This window comes from Phacochoerus africanus, chromosome X (assembly GCF_016906955.1).
Source record: "Phacochoerus africanus isolate WHEZ1 chromosome X, ROS_Pafr_v1, whole genome shotgun sequence".
NCBI lineage: Eukaryota > Metazoa > Chordata > Mammalia > Artiodactyla > Suidae > Phacochoerus > Phacochoerus africanus.
Genome location: NC_062560.1, coordinates 83,339,804 through 83,360,918, shown reverse-complemented (window position 1 = coordinate 83,360,918; position 21,115 = coordinate 83,339,804). Strand labels below are relative to the sequence as shown.

Below are 21,115 nucleotides of genomic sequence, written 5' to 3'. Positions count from 1 at the left end.
AATGCTCCTCTGCCGACAACAACAAAGACAACAATCGCAGAGAGAGAGAATATTTACTGGACATTGACCAAAGACATCAGAAATAGAAGAAATCAACATATACGTAATAGAGTGTCAGTAACACCAGTCTCTGTGTTATCTCATCTAACTCTCACAGTCACGAGGAAAAGTACTATTATTTCAATTTTATAGGGGAGGAAATTAAAGAACATAGAGAGATGAAATACTTTGTTGGAGAATACATGGCTAGTCAGTTGTGGATCTGAGACCTGAACTTAGGAACTTTCCTCTTCATCATTCTGATATACTTTCCCATGAGTCACTGAAGAGATCCTCCAAGAAGCTTGCTGCCTTCTGTGCTGATGTGTACCACTGTTAATATTAAAAGTCCCATTTACTTGAATAGTTTCACCTCTGCTTAGCCAAATATTACCCATCCTCCAGCATCTAGTTCATCTGGTACATTCAGAGACTATATTTAGCCTTCTCTATGAAACTTTACATCACTTTACTAGACTTCATAGATCTCCCCTTTGAGATAGTTTTAAATATTCTCTCTTACGTATCATTACACTGTTTGCTGCCTCAGCTTTATTGAATCTGAAGAGTAGCATAATATGTCACCCCAAAATATGCCACTTTGGCATATGGATTATTTTTGAGCTGAAGGCAACTGAGAAGCAGACACCAGACAAACTCTGCCCTCTTGCTAGATGCCTAAAAGCAGGGTATAAGTGTGTAAAGTCCCTCTTCCCCTCTTTACCAGGAATAACATGTTATTCACCAGAGACAACTCTATCTAGATAGACCCTTATCAGCCCAGAGATGGCACCAGAGACTAACCCTTATCTTCCATTAGTTGCCAGTATATTTACCTTCCCACAATTTGCCACACTAGAAATGCAAAGTCCTTTTCCTTTACTTTATTTAAACATTTATAAAAAAGCGTTATTCTTTTGTGAAGGTGCTATATAAGCCCAGGTTCTAACCACTCCTTTGAGTTACTCATCACTGAGGTGCTTCCACATGTATGCACAATGCACGCCTTAGTAAATCATTTTTCTCCTATTAACCTGTCTTTTTGTCAGTCTAGTTTACAGGGACCCAGCCAAGGAACAGTTTTTCCTCCACTATGCATCTCTCTGACAAAACTGTAAACTTCAAAAAGAAGGGGACTATGTCTTGAACTATTTCCAGATTCTTCAACGAGCATAAAATGACTCTTTCATCATCATCAACAGCAGCAAAAATATTCTAGGCCCCTTGTTATGTACTGTTAATTATCTCATTTTATTTTCACTAAAATGATAGGAGGTAAATGTCAGTATTCTACATTACAGATGAGCTAACTGAGGCATGAAGTGATGAAGGAACAGAACAAGGTCATAAAGTGAATAGGTAGCAGAGCAAAGACTGATCTCCACTTTTTTAACGTACAGACTTTAATAACATTTTAGTCATGCCACTTAATGTTTACAAATGACTGTATCTTTAATATATAACCGTGTCACTTTCTCCTTTACAATTAAAAAAATACCATTTATTATCATGGCCTTTGCCTTCAGATCTCCAATTCTTTCAATGGAGCCTTGAAACATTTTTTTTAAACATGATATTTTTAAATGGATTTAACGAACTGAAAAGATATAATTCTCTGCCTGCTTGGTTTCCATGATACCTTTACTTAATTCTGAACTCAGCTGATCATATCTAGACTACGAAAATAATCTTTTGCATTTGCTTTATCATACTATTCTTCCAAATAATTAGATTCTAAAATATTTCTCCTTGATGAATATATAAATTTTGCATGCCAGATAAATATATCTTATTATTGTTACTTATTAGCTATATGGGATCACAGGAGATTTTAAAAAAAGGGGAGGGGTTTGTAATTTTGCTAATTTGATATGAAATAGAAACTTTCCAGAAAGAGTTTTTGTATTTTTAAAGCTGTAATTTTATTTTACACAGCAAAGGAAACCATTAAAAAACAAAAATAAAAAGACAAACTAAGGAATAGGAGAAAATAGTTTCAAACAATGAAACTGACAAGGGCTTAGTTTCTAAAATATACAAACTCATACAGCTCAATAGCAAAAACTCCAACAACCCAACTGAAAAATAGGCAAAAGACCTGAAAGGACATTTCTCTAAAGAAAATATACAGATGGCCAACAGGCACATAAAAAATGCTCAACATCACTAATTATTAGAAAAATGCAAGTCAAAACTACAACAAGTTACCACCTCACAACAATCAGAATGGTCATCATTAACAAGTCAACAAATGACAAATACTAGAGAGGGTGTGGAGAAAAGAGTACCCTCCTTCACTGTTTGTGGGACTGTAAGTTGGTACAACCACTGTCTAAAACAGTATGGAGGCAGCTCAGAAAACTAAACATAGAACTACCACATGACCCAGCAATCCCACTCCTGGGCATATATTCATACAACACTTTCATTTAAAAAGATACATGCACTGGTATGTTCATCGCAACACTTCACAATAGCCAAGATACGGAAACAACCTAAATGCCCATCAACAGATGAATGGATTAAGGAGATGTGGTATAGATATACCATGGAATACTACTCAGCCATAAAAAAGAATAAAATAATGCCATTTATAGCAACATGGATGGAACTAGAGACTCTCATACTAAGTGAAGTAAGTCAGAAAGAGAAAGACAAATACCATATGATATCACATATCTGGAATCTAATAAATGGCACAAATTAACCTTTTATAGAAAAGAAACAAACTCATGGACTTGAAGAACAGACTTGTGGTTGCCAAGGTGGGGAGGGAGTGGGATGGACTAGGAGATTGGGGTTAATAGAAGCAAACTATAGCATTTGGAGTGGATAAGCAATGAGATCCTGCTGTACAGCCCAGGGAACTATAGTCACTAGTGCTGGAACATGATGGAGGATAATGTGAGAAAAAGAATATATATATACATATATATATATGTGTATATATATATATATATATATATATATATATATATATGAATGACTGGGTCACTTTGCTGTAGAGCATAAATTGGCAGAACACTGTAAATCAAATATAATATTAAAAAATCTTAAAAAAATCAATACATTTGTAATTTTCAAGTGACTTTCTTTACCCAAGGGACTCTTTACTTGACCATCTTTGTTATAAGTAAGATCCCCTGGTTTCAAAGGCATATATCTCTAGTCACATGTGCATGAACTATCTCTACAGTCTACATTATATATATCTCACAATGGAAATCTAATACTCTATATCATCTTTCTTTCAGAGGAAAGTGGGTAACACTGTTCTAACTGAACACATTTAAAAGCTCTCTAAATCACTTTCTGATGGCTCCTTATTCTCATGTCTCCCATAGATTGACATTTTATGTAGTTCCACCATGATTCCTCCCAGGCTCTCAGAAAGTCTGCAATTGATTTCCACCTAGTTAACAATAGCATCTTATAAGATACTGAGAAACTCGATGACATCAAGCTCCAACTTGATACCCAATTACCCATCTCTGTTCTTATTCTTTCTTCTCTGCATCTTTTCATCTTCTTAATACCATACAATTTCAATGGGAGGATCTCTTTTTAAAACATAGTTGTAAGAACTAAAACAGAGATACCCTTAAGTGGAAAATAATATTACAATAAATAATACAAGAAGAAGAAGTAGTAATAGTAGTAGTAGTATTTGAAACATATGGGCCACAAATCAAGAACCTAATGGTGATGTTTACTATTTAAGTGATCTATAAATAGAGATATGGTAACAATACACAAAAAATTAATCCTAAAATGTGTCTTTCATGTTCAGATCACTCTGCTAAGTACTTGCATAAAAATTTTATAGTACGTCTTCAATGATATTTGAAGAGGTCATCAATCAAATCTTGGCAAGTGAAAATACACATATGCTATAGATAGACACAATCAAAACTGGTCCTTTCTTTCTTGTTTTCTTTCTATTGTAGGTATGTTTTTAAGCAAATAGTGAAAGGTTGATAAGTACTTAGAGAGGATAGGGGAGGGGGGCCAGTGAAATGTGGAAACACTATATTCTTGGCAAAAAAACTGGATATATTTTGTGTTGACTACTTCCACTTTTCACCATTCACTCTGGAAATTCTCAAAGTGTAATCTTGGAACTCCTGGAGGCCTGAGATCATTTCAGATCTGCAAGGTTGAAACTGTGTTTGTAAGAATACTGACATAATTTTGCCTTTTTCTCTCTCATTCTTTCGTGAGTGTATAGTGTTTTCCAGAAGTTTCATGATGAACACTACTGCATTAGACTGAATATACGAACAGGTATAAGAATCAAGCTGTCTTTTAGTTAAAATTCGAAGAGATTTATAACACTAATTTTTTCTCTTCTTACTACTTTTTTGAGAGGATTTTGGAGGATAAAGATACTTTTCATAAAAATGTTATTTACTAGGTAATATATTTATTAATATAACTAATCCAAACACAACACTAAAGATAGTCATCAAACCACAGAGAAGAGAACAAGAGAAGAAGGGAAGAAAAAAGAGCAACAAAAACAAATTCAACCAAATTCAAAACAGTTAATAAAATGGCAGTAAGAACATGAATACCAATAATTACCTTAAATGTAAATGGACTAAATGCGCCAACCAAAAGACACACACTGGCTGAATGGGTACAAAAACAATACCCATATATAAGCTTTCTTCAAAAGAGCAACTTCAGTTCTCGCAACACTTACAAACTGAAAGTGAGGGGATAGAAGAAAATATTCCATGCAAACAGAAATCCAAAGGAAGCTGGAGTAATAATATTCATATCAGACAAAATAGACCTTAAGATAAAGAATGTTATAAGAGACAAAGAAGGACATTACATAATGATCAAAGGATCAGGCCAAGAAAAAGATATAGCAATTGTAAATATATATGCACCCAACATAGGATTACCGCAAAATATAAGGCAACTGCTACCAGTGTTAAAAGGAGAAATCAACAATAACACAATCATAGTGGGGGAGTTTAACACCCCACTTATAGCAATGGACATATCATCCAGACAGAAAATCAACAAGCAAACACAGGCCTTAAATGAAACATTAGACCAGATGGACTTAATAGATGTCTAGAGAATATTCCATCCAAAAGCAGCAGAATACACATTCTTCTTATGGGCACACGGGACATTCTCTAGGATAAATCACATTCTGGGCAAAAATCAAGCCTCAGTAAATTTAAGAAAATTGAAATCATATCAAATATCTTTTCTGACCACAATCTACTAAGACTGGAAATCAACAACAAGAAAAAAAGCTGCAAAAAACCCACAAACACGTGGAGACTAAACAACATGCTACTAAACAGCCAATGTATCACTGAAGAAATCAAAGAGGAAATTAAAAAATATCTAGAAGCAAATGACAGCAAATACACAATAATCCAAAACCTATGGGATGTACCCAAAACAGTTCTAAGAGCAATACAAGCAATACAAGCCTACCTCAGGAAACAAGAAAAAGCTCAAATAAACCACCCAATTTTACACCTAAAGCAACTAGAGAAAGTAGAACAGACAAAACCCAAAGTTAGCAGAAGGAAAGAAATCATAAAGATGAGAGCAGAAATCAATGAAATAGAAATGAAGAAAACGATAGAAAAGATAAATGAAACAAAAAGCTGGTTCTTTGAAAAGAACAACAAAATTGATAAACCTGTATCCAGACTCATCAAGAAAAAAAGATAACTAAAATCAATAAAATTAGAAATCAAAATGATAAGTTACAACTGACATCACAGAAATACAAAGGATCATAAGAGATTACTATATGCCAATAAAATGGACAACCTAGAAGAAATGGAGAAATTCTTAGAAAAGTACAATCTTCCAACACTAAATCAAGAAGAAATAGAAAAGATGAATGGACAAATCTCAAGTACTGAAATTTATTTATTATTTATTTATTTATTTATTTATTTATTTATTGTCTTTTTGCCTTTTCTAGGGCCGCTCCTGTGGCATATAGGGGTTCCCAGGCCAGGGGTCAAATTGGAGCTATTGCTGCCAGCCTATGCCAGAGCCACAAGCAACACAGGATCCGAGCCGTGTCTGTGACCTACACCACAGCTCACGGCAATGCCAGATCCTTAACCCACTGAGCAAGGCCAGGGATTGAACCCGCAACCTCATGGTTCCTAGTTGGATTCGTTAACCACTGTGCCATGACGGGAACTCCAGAAGTACTGAAATTTAAACTGTGATTAAAACACTTCCAACAAACAAAAGTCTAGGACCAGATGTCTTTGCAGGAAAATTCTATCAAAAATTTAGAAGAGTTAATACCTATCCTTCTGAAACTATTCCAAAAAAATCACAGAGGAGGGAACACTCCCAAACTCATTCTATGAGGCCACCATCACCCTGATACCAAAACCAGACAAAGATATCACAAAAAAAGAAAATTCAGTATCACTGATATTGAATATCAGTGATGAACATAGATGTGAAAATACTCAACAAGATACTAGCAAATCAAATCCAACAATACATTAAAAGGATCATACACCATGATCCAGTGAGATTTATCCCAGGGATGCAAGGATTTTTCAGTGTCTGCAAATCACTAAGTGTGATACTATACACCACACTAACAAACTGAAGAATAAAAACCATATGATCCTTTCAGTAGAGGCAGGAAAAGCCTTTGACAAAATTCAACACCCATTTCCGATAAAAACCCTCCAGAAAGTGGACTTAGAGGGATCCTACTTCAACATAATAAAGGCTATATATGACAAACCCACAGCTAACATTCTCAGTGGTGAAAAGCTAAAAGGTTTCCTGATAAGATCAGGAACAAGACAAGGATATCTGCTCTTGCCACTAGTATTCAATATAATTTTAGAAGTCCTAGCCAAAGCAATCAGAGAAGAAAAAGAAATAAAAGGAATCCAATTGGAAAGGAAGAAGTAAAGTGATCACTGCAGATGATATGATACTATGGCTAGAAAATCCTAAAGATGATACTAGAAACCTGTTAGAGCTCATCAATGAACGTGTTAAGGTTGCAGGATACAAAATTATTACAGAGAAACCAACTGCATTTCTATATACTAACAATGAAAGATCAGAAAGAGAAATTAGGGAAATAATCCCACTTACCATCACATCAAAAAATTGAAATACCTAGGAATAAACCTATCTAAAGAGACAAAAGACCTGTACACTGAAAACTATAAAGTGCTGATAAAAGAAATCAAAGATAACACAAACAGATGGACAGGTATACCATGCTCTTGGATTGGAAGAATTAATGTTGTCAAAATGCCTATACTACCCAAGGAAAACTATAGATTCAATGCAATCCCTATAAATTTGCCAGTGGCATTTTTTTCACAGAACTAGAACAAAATATTTTAAAGTTTTTTGGATGTACAAAAGACCCAGAATAGCCAAAGCAATCCAGAGAAAGAAAAATGAAGCTGGAAGAATCAGGCTCCCTGACCTCAGACTATACTACAAAGCTACAGTCATCAAAACAGTATGCTACTGGCACAAACACAGAAATATGGATCAGTGGAATAGGATAGAAAGCCCGGAATTAAACTCATGCACCAAGAGTCAACTAACCTATGACAAAGGAGGCCAGAATATACAATGGAGAAAAGACAGTCCCTCCAATAAGTGGTGCTGGGAAAACTGGACAGCTACATGTAAGAGAATGAAATTAGAATACTCTCTAATACTGTATACAAAAAATAATTAAAGACCAGAAGTGCCCATAGTGGCTCAGTGGAAACAAATTATTTTTTTGTCTTTTTCTAGGGCCGCATGCACGGCATATGGAGGTTCCCAGGCTGAGGATCTAATCGGAGCCATGACAGGAACTCCTCATTAATGTTGTGGTGAGGGCAAACCAGTTATTTTATGGAATGTTTCTCAGAGACTCCCCAGTCTGGCATGAATAGATTTGGATACAAATTTTAGTATACCATAAACTTATTAGCTAGATGACTAGACATCTCTTTTCCCTCTGCAAGCCTTCATGCTCCTCATATATAAAATTAGTAGACTTTCTTTAGATGATCACTGTGGTAGTTTATGTACCAACTTTTTTTTTTGACTTTTTGTCTTTTCTAGGGCCACACCCACAGCATATGGAGGTTCCCAGGCTAGGGGTCTAATCAGAGCTGTAGACGCTGGCCTTAGCCACAGCCACAGCAATGCAGGATCCAAGCTGGCAACACCAGATCCTTAACCCACTGAGCAAGGCCAGGAATCGAACCCACAACCTCATGGTTCCTAGTCAGTTTCATTAACCACTGAGCCAGGATGGGAACTCCATTGTGGAAACCAATTTGACTAGCATCCATGAGGACACAGGTTTGATCCCTGGTCTCACTCAATGGGTTAAGAATCCAGCTTTGCTGTGAGCTGTGGTGTAGGTCGTAGACATGGCTCGGATCCTGTGTTGCTGTGGATGTGGTGTTGGCCAGTGGCTACAGCTCCAATACAACCCCTAGCCTGGGAACCTCCATATGCCGACCTAAATATAAGACTGGATACTATAAAACTCTTAGAGGAAAACATAGGCCAAACACTCTCTGACATAAACCACAGCAATATCATCTCAGATGCACCTTCTAGAGTAATGACAATAAAAAACAATCAAATGGGACCCAATTAAATTTAAAAGTTTTTGGGAGTGCCCATTCTCAGCAGTGACCCCGACTAGTATCCATGAAGGCACAGGTTCGATCCCTAGCCCCACTCAGTAGGTTAAGGATTTGGCATTGCTGTGGCTTAGGTTGCAGGTGCAGCTTAAATCTGGTGTTGCTGTTGCTGTGGCGTAGGACAGCAGCTGCAGCTCTGATTCAGCCCCTCACCTGGGAACTTCCATATGCCACAGGTGCAGCCCTAATAAGACAAAAAAAAAAAAAAAAAGGTTTCCCATAGCAAAGGAAACTCTAAACAAAATGAAAAGACAACCTACAGAATGAGAGAAAATATTTACAAATGAAGTCACTGACAAGTGATTACTCTCCAAAATAAACACCTCCTGCAGCTCAATACCAAAAAAACAGCCCCATCAAAAAATGGGCAGAAGATCTAAACAGACAATTCTCCAAAGAAGACATACAGATGACCAAAAACAAAAGAAAAGATGTTCGACATCAGTAATTATTAGAGAAATGCAAATCAAAATTACTATGAGGTACCACCTTACACCAGCCAGAATGGCCATCATCAAAAAGTTTACAAATAATAAATGCTAGAGAGGGTGTGGAGAAAAGGAAACCCTCTCACACTATTGGTGGGAATATAAATTCATGCAACCACTATGGAAAACACTATGAAGATTCCTCAAAAAACTAAAAATAGAATTACCATATGATCCAGCAATCCCATTCCTAGGTATCTATCTAGAGAAAACCGTGACTCAAAAATATACATATACCCCAGTGTTCATTGCAGCACTATATACAATAGCCAAGACACGGAAGCATGCTAAATGTCCATTAACAGAGGAGTGGATAAAGAAGATATGGTACATTTACACAATAGAATATTCCTCAGGCATAAAAAGGAATGAAATAATGGCATTTCCAACAACATGGATGGACCTAGAAATTATCATGCTAAATGAAGTTAGACAGTGAAACAGAAATATCATATGCTATCGCTTATACGTGGAATCTCGAAAAAGGATATAATGAACTTCTCTGCAGAGCAGAAACTGACTCACAGACTTTGAAAAATTTATGGTTACCAAAGCAGAGAGATTGGAGGGGAGAAATTGACTGGGGGTTTGGGATGGAAATGTTCTAAAATTAGATTGTGATCATGGTTGTACAACTATAAATATAATAAAAGTCATTGAATTAAAAATGTTAATAGGTGATAGGTTTATTAACATAATTTAATAGAATAAAAAATAATTTAAAAATTAATTCTTAAATAATTTTATTACATCTCTGTTTAAATTCTAATCTGATAAGTGGAAGTAAATATATAACCCAAATAAGCAACAGGTATTTTAGGTGCTCAATAATTTTTAATCATGTAAATAAGTTCAGAGGCCAAATACTTTTAGAACTTCTGAGTTATATTTTACTCTGTAATCTCTTTCAGACTCATGTGTTATATAATAAATTGTGTAATGAATTAAGGTGAGGTCATACTGGAGTAGGTTGGACCCCTAATCCAAATGACTGGTGTCCTAATCAAAAGAACACCATATGAAGAGAAAGCCATGAACACAGGGAGAATGCCATGTGAGGATCAAAGTTATGCTGCCACAAGCCAAGGAACCAACTAACTAACAAACAGGAGAGAGGCCTGGAATGGATCCTTCCCTAGTGTCTTTACAAAGAGCAAGATGCTTCCTATACATTGATTTCAGATGCCTGTCCTCCAGAACTCTGAGACTATAAATTTCTTTTACTCTAAGCCACTCAGTATGAGGTCCTTTGTTACAGAAGCCTTAACAAACTAATATACCCTAACTTTAATCATCAAAAACCAATGATCCCCCAAGTCTGTCTGTCTAGTTAAAACTTCTTTTCTGAATTTCATAACACACATGCATGTGCGTGCGCATATATACACACAATGGCTTCTTTGACATTGCCCATCTTTACAAACTTTCTGAAAATAAAACGGGTTCAAAATGTCACTCATCATTGCAATCCTCCTGATAAAGTCTTGTCTATTCCTGAATTGCTTTTTCTTTATGAAGGCTACCACTTTCTTTAATAGCTCCTTCCCTTAATTCCCACATCTAACATCATCAATGTCAGTCAGTTCTACTTTTTAACAACCCTCTGGTGATAGTGAATTTCATGTGTCAACTTGGCTGGACCACAGTGCCCAGTTATTTGTTCAAACATTACTCTGGATGTTTCTTTGAGGGTGTTTTGCATTAATTAAATTAATCCATTTAATTCAGTGGATTTTGAGTAAAGCAGATTGCCCTCCCAAATGTAGGTGGGGCTTATTCAATCAGTTGAAGGCCTGAATAAATAAAACACTTGATCTCCCCTGAGCAAGAGGGAATTCTACCAGCAGACTGCCTTTGGACTTGAACTGCAATACTGATTCTTCCCTGGGTCTTCAGCCTACCACTCTACCCTGCATATTTTGATCTTACCAGCTTCTATAACCATATGAGCCAATTCCTTAAAATAAATCTGTCTCTGTATATCCACAAACTATAGAACTCTAATACACCTCTTACTGGTAACTCCTGTAAATTCACTCCCACTGATTAGTTCAGGCTACCATCATCTCTTGTCAGGACTGTGATAATAACCATAACCTCTGTTGTCTCCGGGCCTTCCCTTTCCACTCCATTCTCCATGCTTCTGTCACAATGATCCTTCTAAGAAACCTATCAAAGCACATCACTTTCCCATTTAGAAACACTCATTGGTTTCCCATCACTTTCAGGGTTGGAACCTTAGTACAGCCAAGAGAATGCACAATCTGTCCCCTACCTCTTCAAACCTCTTCTCTCACTACCCCTCCCATGCACATAAGGGAGCTAATGTTCATCACTGTTCTACTCACTCCATTAGCTATCAAGGGAGAACTTCTTACAAGTGCCCATTGCCATGCCATGCCTAGTACTTTTCCTAATTGCATGATCTTCAGTCAGGACAGCTCTTTTGATCATAATTATGAGGCTTGTTTGCTAAATTATGCTGATATTACTCTTTTACTTTGGCTGTTTACTTTTTTCTTTTTCTTTTTTTTTTTGTCTTTTTGCTATTTCTTGGGCCGCTCCCGCGGCATATGGAGGTTCCCAGGCTAGGGGTCCAATTGGAGCTGTAGCCACCGGCCTACGCCAGAGCCACAGCAACGCAGGATCCGAGCCGCGTCTGCAACCTACACCACAGCTCACGGCAACGCCGGATCGTTAACCCACTGAGCAAGGGCAGGGATCGAACCCGCAACCTCATGGTTCCTAGTCGGATTCGTTAACCACTGCGCCACGACGGGAACTCCTACTTTTTTCTTTTTTAAAAAAGGATGTTATATTTATTTCCTGGGTGAACATTTCAATTCTTGAAAACACATATTATTTTAAAGGTATGAAGAAGAATGACATAGATATTTTAGAAGAGTTGCCATTAAGAGATATTATGGCAGAATAATCAATATGATTAATAATTATATTAAATAATGATAATTAAAAGTACATAATAGTTAATAATAGTTAATAATTAACTCTGGCCACAGACTGCCTAGGTTCAGATCTTGGTTCTACCTCTTAGAATCTTTCTGAATTTGGGCAACTTACTTAACTTCTCTGTGTCTCAGTTTCCTCACCTTAAAATGAGGGAGTAGCACCCTCCTAATAGGGTTTTATGAAGATCAAATAGTTCCAATACACAAAACTCCTAGAACAGTTCCTGGTACATAGTAAGTGCCACATGTTAGTTGTTGGTATTGTTATCATTACTATTATTTGAAAATGGCATTTTAAGTGCAAAGATTCTATAGGCAGACTATTTAGATTCTAATCTTGCTGCTAATACTTCTCATTTGTGTCATCTTGACAAGTTCCTTAATTTCTGTGAGTTTCAGTTTCCTCATTTGTAAAATGAGATGATAACAGTACCTACCTCATAGAGATATTATGAAGATTCACTGACTTAAAACATGTGAAAGTCTTAGAACACTGCTTGGCATATAAGTCAATATTATACAGTACTTGTAATTTTTACTATAATTATATTTATAAATAGGTGATCCATATTAATCATATCTTATATCTTATTCAGATTTTGTTTTGTTATTAAGTTCTCTAACTTTCAGTGGCAAAGCTATACTTTTTCATTCTTCAATTGAAGTTATCTGGTACTAATCACTTTCCTTATCCCTCTCTTCTTTAAAAACAAAACAAAACCAAAAAATCCACCTTTAATATGTAGTCTTTCTTGCTAACCAAGCAAACAACTTACTTTATACTATGTGGATATACCAGAATTTTGTTCTTAGGCTCACAGCTGGAGAAGGTGCCTCTCTTTGTTTTTTTGTTTTTTGTTTTTTCAACTTACACTAGTGCATCAATATCCATTATGATTTGAAATTTCCAAGTCCCCGAAAGAGGGTGTTAATTGCTACTGTATTGTCAACTAACATGCATCAACAAAATAAAATTAGAGCCATAAAGCTCATCTCCCAAACCAGTGTTTGTCTTTCCATCTGACTCTCTTCTTCTTTTACCACTGCTTCAGCCATAATGTAATATAACTTGCTAAAACAAATGAAGAGAAAAAGACTTGTAACAACATATTACCTTGCATTGGTTACCAAAAATCCTGTGTTCAGTGTAGAATGACAAGAAAAACAGATAATATAATGAGAGACATTTGATGCAGGTGGCTAAGAATATTGTGAATTTTCTACCATGCACATGATTATTTATTTATAATTCAAGATATGTGTGACTGGGTCACTTTGCTGTGCAGTATAAATTGACAGAACACTCTAAATCAACTATAATGGAAAAAATAAAAATCATATTAAAAAAACAAAAAAACCCTAATTGATTACAATATTTTGCTCTTTATAACTCTTTTTTTTTGAAAATAGAAATACTTCATACCTTTGTTTATATCAATGAGTTGTTTCTTTTTCTTCTGGCGTTCCAACTTTTCTTGTTCAGCTTTTTCTTTTGCAAGCTTTGCCCTTCTAGTCTTCTCTTCCATTTCTTTTCTCTTATTGTTTTCTTTCACTGCTTCCTATACATATAAAAAAACAAAAATTCTTTTATTATGTATATATTGGAGGAGTTGTGCAATTTTAGAATTACATATACACACATGTGGATGCTCAGAGGTGGAAAGGTATAGCAGCTTCAAGGTACGTGCACATACTTTTGAGAGAAACAAATAATCCTAAAATATTTCTTCTTGAAAAAAATTACACACAACTCAGTCTTTAATTGCCATTACCTGGGTTGCTAGAAAATTAAAAACATTAAGGGTTTTTTTTTTTTGGCTGCATCAATAGCATGTGGAAGTTCCCAGGCCAGGGACTGAATCCCAAACACACCTGTGATCTATGCACAGTTGCAGCAAAACCAGATCCTTAACCCACTGTGCCATAGCAGGAACTCTGAATGTTTTACAGATTTACCAATAAGCATATTGTCTTGTTGAAATATGAAATTGTTTTGATACGTAAAAAAAGATTTAATATGGAAATATGGCTTAGCAGGTATTTTACCAGTCTATTTCACATTTTCCCCTGATCTGAAAAATGTGTTTTTTTTTCTTTTAAAAAACTGACTGATAAAGTTTTTGTGAGGAAAAATGAGATACACTTATAAAGTGCTTATAATGCTTAGTCTATGATAGTGATGGTAGTAGTTGTGATTACATCTAATGGTGCAGGGCATGAAACACTCAGCCATATTATCACAGGAAAGAAATCCCTGCAAGATTAGTAGCTTTTTACATGCCAAGATCTTTAGGAAAGCTGAAACTTATTTCAAGCTATTGTCTGTTTTATATTGGATAGATTATCTGTGGAACTCAAGGTAATCAGTACATTCCAGTAGACAGTATGGGAGAATGTTGAAGTAAACTGTTTGGCTGGATTGATAGTATTTTTGAGTTCAGAGAAATCACTAATATAGAGATATACCAACTACAAGTTCCTTCAATCAAGCTGTTCTTTTTTTTCCTATTGTGATTCATTAGACATATTTCATAGCATGTACCAACTCCTTCACAAAGACCATTTTGTTCCATGAACCCTGAAGATTACATATTCAATATAACATACTCATATACTCATACAGTAAAAATAGCAAGAATAACAATAATCTATAAGGCTAGGCCTGAAGGTATCTATATTAAAATAGTTTCTTTCATATTAAAAGATATAATAGTTTTCAAAAGCACTGAAAACACTTTTAAAAAATCCTCCTGGCTTGCAAGAATTACTGGTACCTTCCCCTCTCTATTGACCCCATCAGGCTGGTATCTCTAGCATTAGGCTAAAAGTACAAAATGACAAACTCAAAGGTAACCATTTAAAGTGGAATAATAGAATTGTAATTTTAGAGCAGGTGTCTTCACTTTAGCATTATCTGACTGTCACTTTGGGTGAGACAATTCTTCGTTGTGAGAGCATCCTGTGCACTGTAAGATGTTTAGCAGCATCCCTGGCCTCTACTCACCAGATGCTGTTGCACTGCCTCTCTGGTTATGACCACAAAAATGTCTCCAGACATTGTCAAATGTTACCCACGTTGAAAACCACTAACCTAGGCGGTTTTCATGGAGATTAACTGATTCACAAAAAATTGAAAAGTGTCTGTTCTGCTGAATCCAGCTTATTTTCACAGATCTGGAAACTTGAATTCTGAATGAGTTGAAAGACTTGCCTAAGGTCACACATTTATGTAATTGCTAAGTTGGAAAAAGAACTTACGTCTCTCTTCTCATGGTTGAGTGTCTGTTTTATTCTTTAAGGAAGAAAAGACAACATGGCTATGACAACAAAAGCACAAGAAAGCAAGGGAAAAAATTGATAAGTAAGACTTTGTCAAAACTAAAAACTGATCCATCAATGGACACTGCCAAGAACATGAGGAGATAACTTAGAGAATGGGAGAAAATATTTGTGAATCACATATCTGATAAGAATATATAAAAATTCTTAGAGATCAACAATAAAAAGATACATAACCCAATTAAAAATAGGCAAAGGATTTAAATACATATTTCTGCAAAGAAGATGGAGAGCAAATAAGTACATGAAAAGATGTTTGACACCATTAATCACTAGGGAACTGCAAATCAAAACCAGAGTGAGGTACCACTTCATGCGCACTAGGATGACTATAATAAAAAAACAACAAACAGATAATAGTAAGTGAGGAGGTGGAAAAATGGGACTGCTTTGCATTGCTGGTATGAATGTAAAGTAATGAGTCATCTTGGAAAGCTGTCTGAGTTTCTCAAAATGATAAGTAACCATAGAGTTAAAATATGACCCAGCAATTCCACACCAGATATATATCCAAGAAAAAAGAAAACACATATTCATTCAAAAACTTGTAAAAGAGTGTTCATTAGCAGCATTATTCCTAATAGCCAGTAAGTGGAAGCAACACAAATGTCCATCAGTTGATAAATGGATAAACAAAATATAGAATATATGTCCACACAATGGAATGTTATTCAACCATAAAAAGAATAAAGTACTGACACATGCTGAAACATGGATGAACTTTAAAATATTATGCTAAGTGAAAGAAGTCACACAAAAAAAGGCCACATATGGTATGATAGCATTTATATATAGTGCCCAGAAAAGGCAAATCCATGGAGACAGAAAGTTGACTAGTGGTTGCCAGGGAATGGAGGACGGGGAACGGGGGGTAACTGCTAATGAGTATAGGGTTTCTTTTTAGGTGTGATGAAAATGTTCTGGAATTATATAGCAGTAAAGGTTGTTGAACATTGTGAATATCCACTGAATTGTATATTTCAAAATGGTGAATTTTATGATATTTAAATTATATCTGAATAAAAAATAATAGCAATTAAAAATAGATGTTTGAAAAAGGCAGGATTGACAATAAAACTTTAAGTAAGAAAAAAAGACAACATGAAAATAGAACATATATTCAGGCTCTGATACTAACAAGTATCTTTGGTAAGTAATGTAAGAAGAGAAAACTAGAAAAAAACTGGTAACTCGCATTTGTATTGTTTCTTTGTTATAATAATAACAGCTACTCTTTAATGGAGATTTATTATGTACCAGGTGTTTTAAGTAAGTAACTTCAAATATTTATAGGAAATCTGCAAAATAACTATTATTTGTTCTCATCTTATAGATGCTGCAATTTAGGTTCAGGTAGGTTAAGTGAGATACCCAAGGCTATACAATTACTTAAGCAGCAGAACTGTGTATGTTCACTCACATTATCACGATGCCTTCTAAGTAGAGTCAGCACATAAAAAACAAGACACTCAGTTAAATCTGAATATCAGATAAACCATGAATAATTACTTATTATTTTTTTTCTTTTTGGGGATGCATCTGCTGCATATGGAAGTTACTGGGTTAGGGGTTGAATAGGAGCTGCAGCTGCTGGCCCATACCATAACCACAGCAAAACTGGATTGGATCTAAGCCAAATCTACAACCGAGACTGCAGCCTGCAGCAATGCCAGATCTTTGACCCAACGAACAAGGCCAGGGATTGAACTTGCAACTTCATGGATACTATGTTGGGTTCCTAACTCACTGAGCCACAGTGGGAATTCCATGGATAATTTTTTTGGTATATCCTATTCAGTACTTGGCATATACAAAAAATTTCATACACTATTTAGGAATGTTGATACTAAAAATTACTCACTATCCATACACTAGTTGGGATGTACTTACCCTAAAAAAATCATGTGATATTTGGGACACATTGATCACAAAACCATTTTTCATGTTTTTTAAATTTAACTGGGAATCCAGTATTTTTATTTGATAAATTTGATTGGCAATCCTATTTCCAAGATTCTGTTGATTTTTGTTGTTTTTTTTTGGCTGCATCCTCAGTATGCAAAAATTCTCAGACCAGGGGTCAAACCTGTTCCACAACAGTGACAATGCCAGGTCCTTAACTTGCTAAGATACTAGGTAACTATGAGACTGTTGATTTTTTATAAGTATCCTTTCACAGACTAAGATTGTCTAATGAAAACAGTAATAATGAAAACACTTAAAAAGCTGGAATATAAACTATATTTTGAGCACAGAAATATTGATATAGATCACCGATAGGCATTATGTGGTTTCATGGATATAAGTCATATTACTCCTGTAGCTTCTCCACATTTCATTTCTTTTTATTCCTTGAAAATATAGTAAAATTTTTTATTTTAAAAAAGCTTATATATATATATATATTGGAGTTCCTGTCACGGTGCAATGGTTAACGAATCCGACTAGGAACCATGAAGTTGCAGGTTTGATCCCTACCCTTGCTCAGTGGGTTAAGGATCCGGCGTTGCCGTGAGCTGTGGTGTAGGTTGCAGACGTGGCTAGGATCCCATGTTGCTGTGGCTATGGCGTAGGCTGGCGGCTACAGCTCCAATTGGACCCCTAGCCTGGGAATCTCCATATGCTGTGGGAGCGGCCCTAGAAAAGGCAAAAAAAAAAAGACAAAAAAAAAATAATAATAAAGACAAAAAATAAATAAATAAAAAATTTAAAAAGCTTATATAAAAATATAAACTAATGCAATCTTGGGTAGAAGGAAACAAGTCAATAATTAATATCAGAGAATGCCTTGTGAGGAAATGTAGCATATGGAATAGGTTAAATTTCTATACGAAACAGAGGGTTGTAACTGGTACAACTAAAACAACCTGAATGTAGATCTGCAAATGATGAAACAGAACAAGTAATAAGTCCAACAGTTATATGTTAAATGTTTCATGAATTAATTTAACTACAAAATAATCACACATTTTGAAATGAGAAATGTAATCCTAAGGAGACCAAAACAAAAGAGGAAGATAATTTTGGTGGTATGGCATTAATAAAAACAAATGAAAGCATCTACACAGGCATATATTGTTCAAGTTACACAGACTCTAGAGTAAAGATTCTGGTTTCTGATGTCAGCACTTCTGTCTTTATGAAGAGACCTCATGCTAAAAAGAAGACCCTATTCCTCTTGGTGTCTTTACTCTTTAGCTCTGGTTTTAGGAAATTAAGGATGGAACACACATGCCTGTTTAATTCTCTCTTCTTAAGCAATAAATTAAAAAGAGAAAGGGAAATCTTAACTATGGTTTCATATCAATAACCTTTAGTTTTACAAGAGAGAAAGATAAGTTTCAAGACTGTTTAATTCTTCTACAAAAGTGAAAGCTGGAGTTCCTGTCAGAGCTCGGCGGTAACAAACTCAACTAGTATCCATGAGGACGTGGGTGCAATCCCTGGCCTTGCTCAGTGGCCATGAGCTGTTCTGTTGGTCACAGATGTGGCTTGGATCTGGTATTGCTGTGGCTGTGGTGTAGGACAGCAGCTGCAGCTCCAATTCGACCCCTAGCCTGGGAACTTCATGTGTCGTGGATGCAGCCACGAAAAAAAAAAAAAAAAGTGAAAGCTGATGGAGAGTGAACTATTTTGGGAGATGGGACGTATTCTTTTCACTCTAATTCCTATAAAACAAAACCCAAATAATTAAAAGGATAAAAGCAACAGCAGTGGTTTTGAGCTCAGAACTTTTAATAAACCTTTAAGTAATGGACTGTGATTCACAAAACTTTATATTTGTTGAGCCTCACTAAATATTTCTAAACTATTTTAAAACACAAAAGACCCAGAATTGTCAAAGTAATCTTGAGAAACAAAAACCAAGCAGGAGGCATAACTCTCCCAGACTTCAAGCAATATTACAAAGCCACAGTCATCAAGACGGTGTGGTACTGGTACCAAAACAGACATACAGACCAATGGAACAGAATAGAGAATCCGGAAATAAACCCTGACACCTATGGTCAATTAATCTTGGACAAAGGAGGCAAGAGCATAAAATGGGATAAAGAAAGTCTGCTCAGCAAGCATTGCTGGGAAACCTGGACAGCTGCATGCAAATCAATGAAACTAGAACACACCCTCACACCATGCACAAAAAAAAAAAAAAAAAGGCTGAAAGACTTAAATATAAGAGAAGACACCATCAAACTCCTGGAAGAGAACATAGGCAAAACACTCTCTGACATCTACCTTCCAAATGTTTTCTCAGGTCAGCCTCCCAAGGCAACAGAAATAAAAGCAAAAATAAACCAATGGGACCTAATCAAACTGACAAGCTTTGCACAGCAAAGGAAACCAAAAAGAAAACAAAAAGATAACTGACAGAATGGGAGAAAATAGTTTCAAAGGATGCAACTGACAAGGGCTTAATCTCTAGAATATACAAGCAACTTATACAACCCAACAGCAAAAAAGACAATCACCCAATGGAAAAATGGGCAAAAGACCCGAATATTCTCCAAGGAAGATATACAGATGGCCAAAAAGTACATGAAACAATGCTCAACATCCCTGATTATTAGAGAAATGCAAATCAAAACTACCACAAGACACCACCTCACGCCAGTCAGAATGGCCATCATTAATAAGTCCACAAATAACAAATGTTGGAGGGGGTGTGGAGAAAAGGGAACCCTCCTGCACTGTTGGTGGGAATGTAAGCTGGTGCAGCCACTATGGAGAACAGTATGGAAGTACCTTAGAAATCTATACATAGAACTACCGTATGACACAGAAATCCCACTCTTGGGCATATATCCGGACAAAACTCTACCTAAAAGAGACACATGCACCCGCATGTTCATTGCAGCACTATTCACAATAGCCAAGACATGGAAACAACCCAAATGTCCATCGACAGATGATTGGATTCGGAAGATGTGGTATAAATACACAATGGAATACTACTCAGCCATAAAAAAGAATGACATAATGCCATTTGCAGCAACATGGATGGAACTAGAGACTCTCACACTGAGTGAAATAAGTCAGAAAGAGAAAGACAAATACCATATGATATCACTTATAACTGGAATCTAATATATAGCACAAATGAACCTTTCCACAGAAAAGAAAATCATGGACTTGGAGAATAGACTTGTGGCTGCCCAGGGGGAGAGGGAGGGATTGGGATCTTGGTATTAATGGATGCAAACTATTGCTCTTGGAATGGATTTACAGTGAGATCCTGCTGTGTAGCACTGAGAACCATGTCTAGATACTTACATCGCAACATGACAATGGGAGTAAAAATTATGTATACATGTATGTGTAACCTGGTCCCTATGCTGTGCAGTGTGAAAAATAAATAAATAAATAAATAAATAAACTATTTAAAACACTAACTTGTGTACTTCAATATGATTCCCAAGTAAACATCAATCATTATTTCTTAGGGGTAGGAATGCCAACTGATTAGATTCTGTTAATGCATAGAACTGCGTTCTGTTTAAAGGATGCTAATTGAGAACCTGTTTTGGTAGTAGCCTCATACAAGATAAGAAATGTTAACAGAAAAAAAAAGTCAGTTTTACTGGCATAT

At 35.8% G+C, this 21,115-nt stretch overlaps 1 protein-coding gene across 1 annotated transcript in view; it reads right to left on the bottom strand.

Annotated features, from left to right (window-relative positions):
* Nucleotides 1–21,115, bottom strand: part of DIAPH2 (diaphanous related formin 2) — a 913,509-nt gene that overhangs the window by 181,680 nt on the left and 710,714 nt on the right. The window contains exon 26 of the mRNA XM_047765864.1: nt 13,613–13,748. Within this exon, the coding sequence (XP_047621820.1) occupies nt 13,613–13,748 (136 nt within the window). The remainder of the gene's footprint in view (nt 1–13,612; nt 13,749–21,115) is intronic.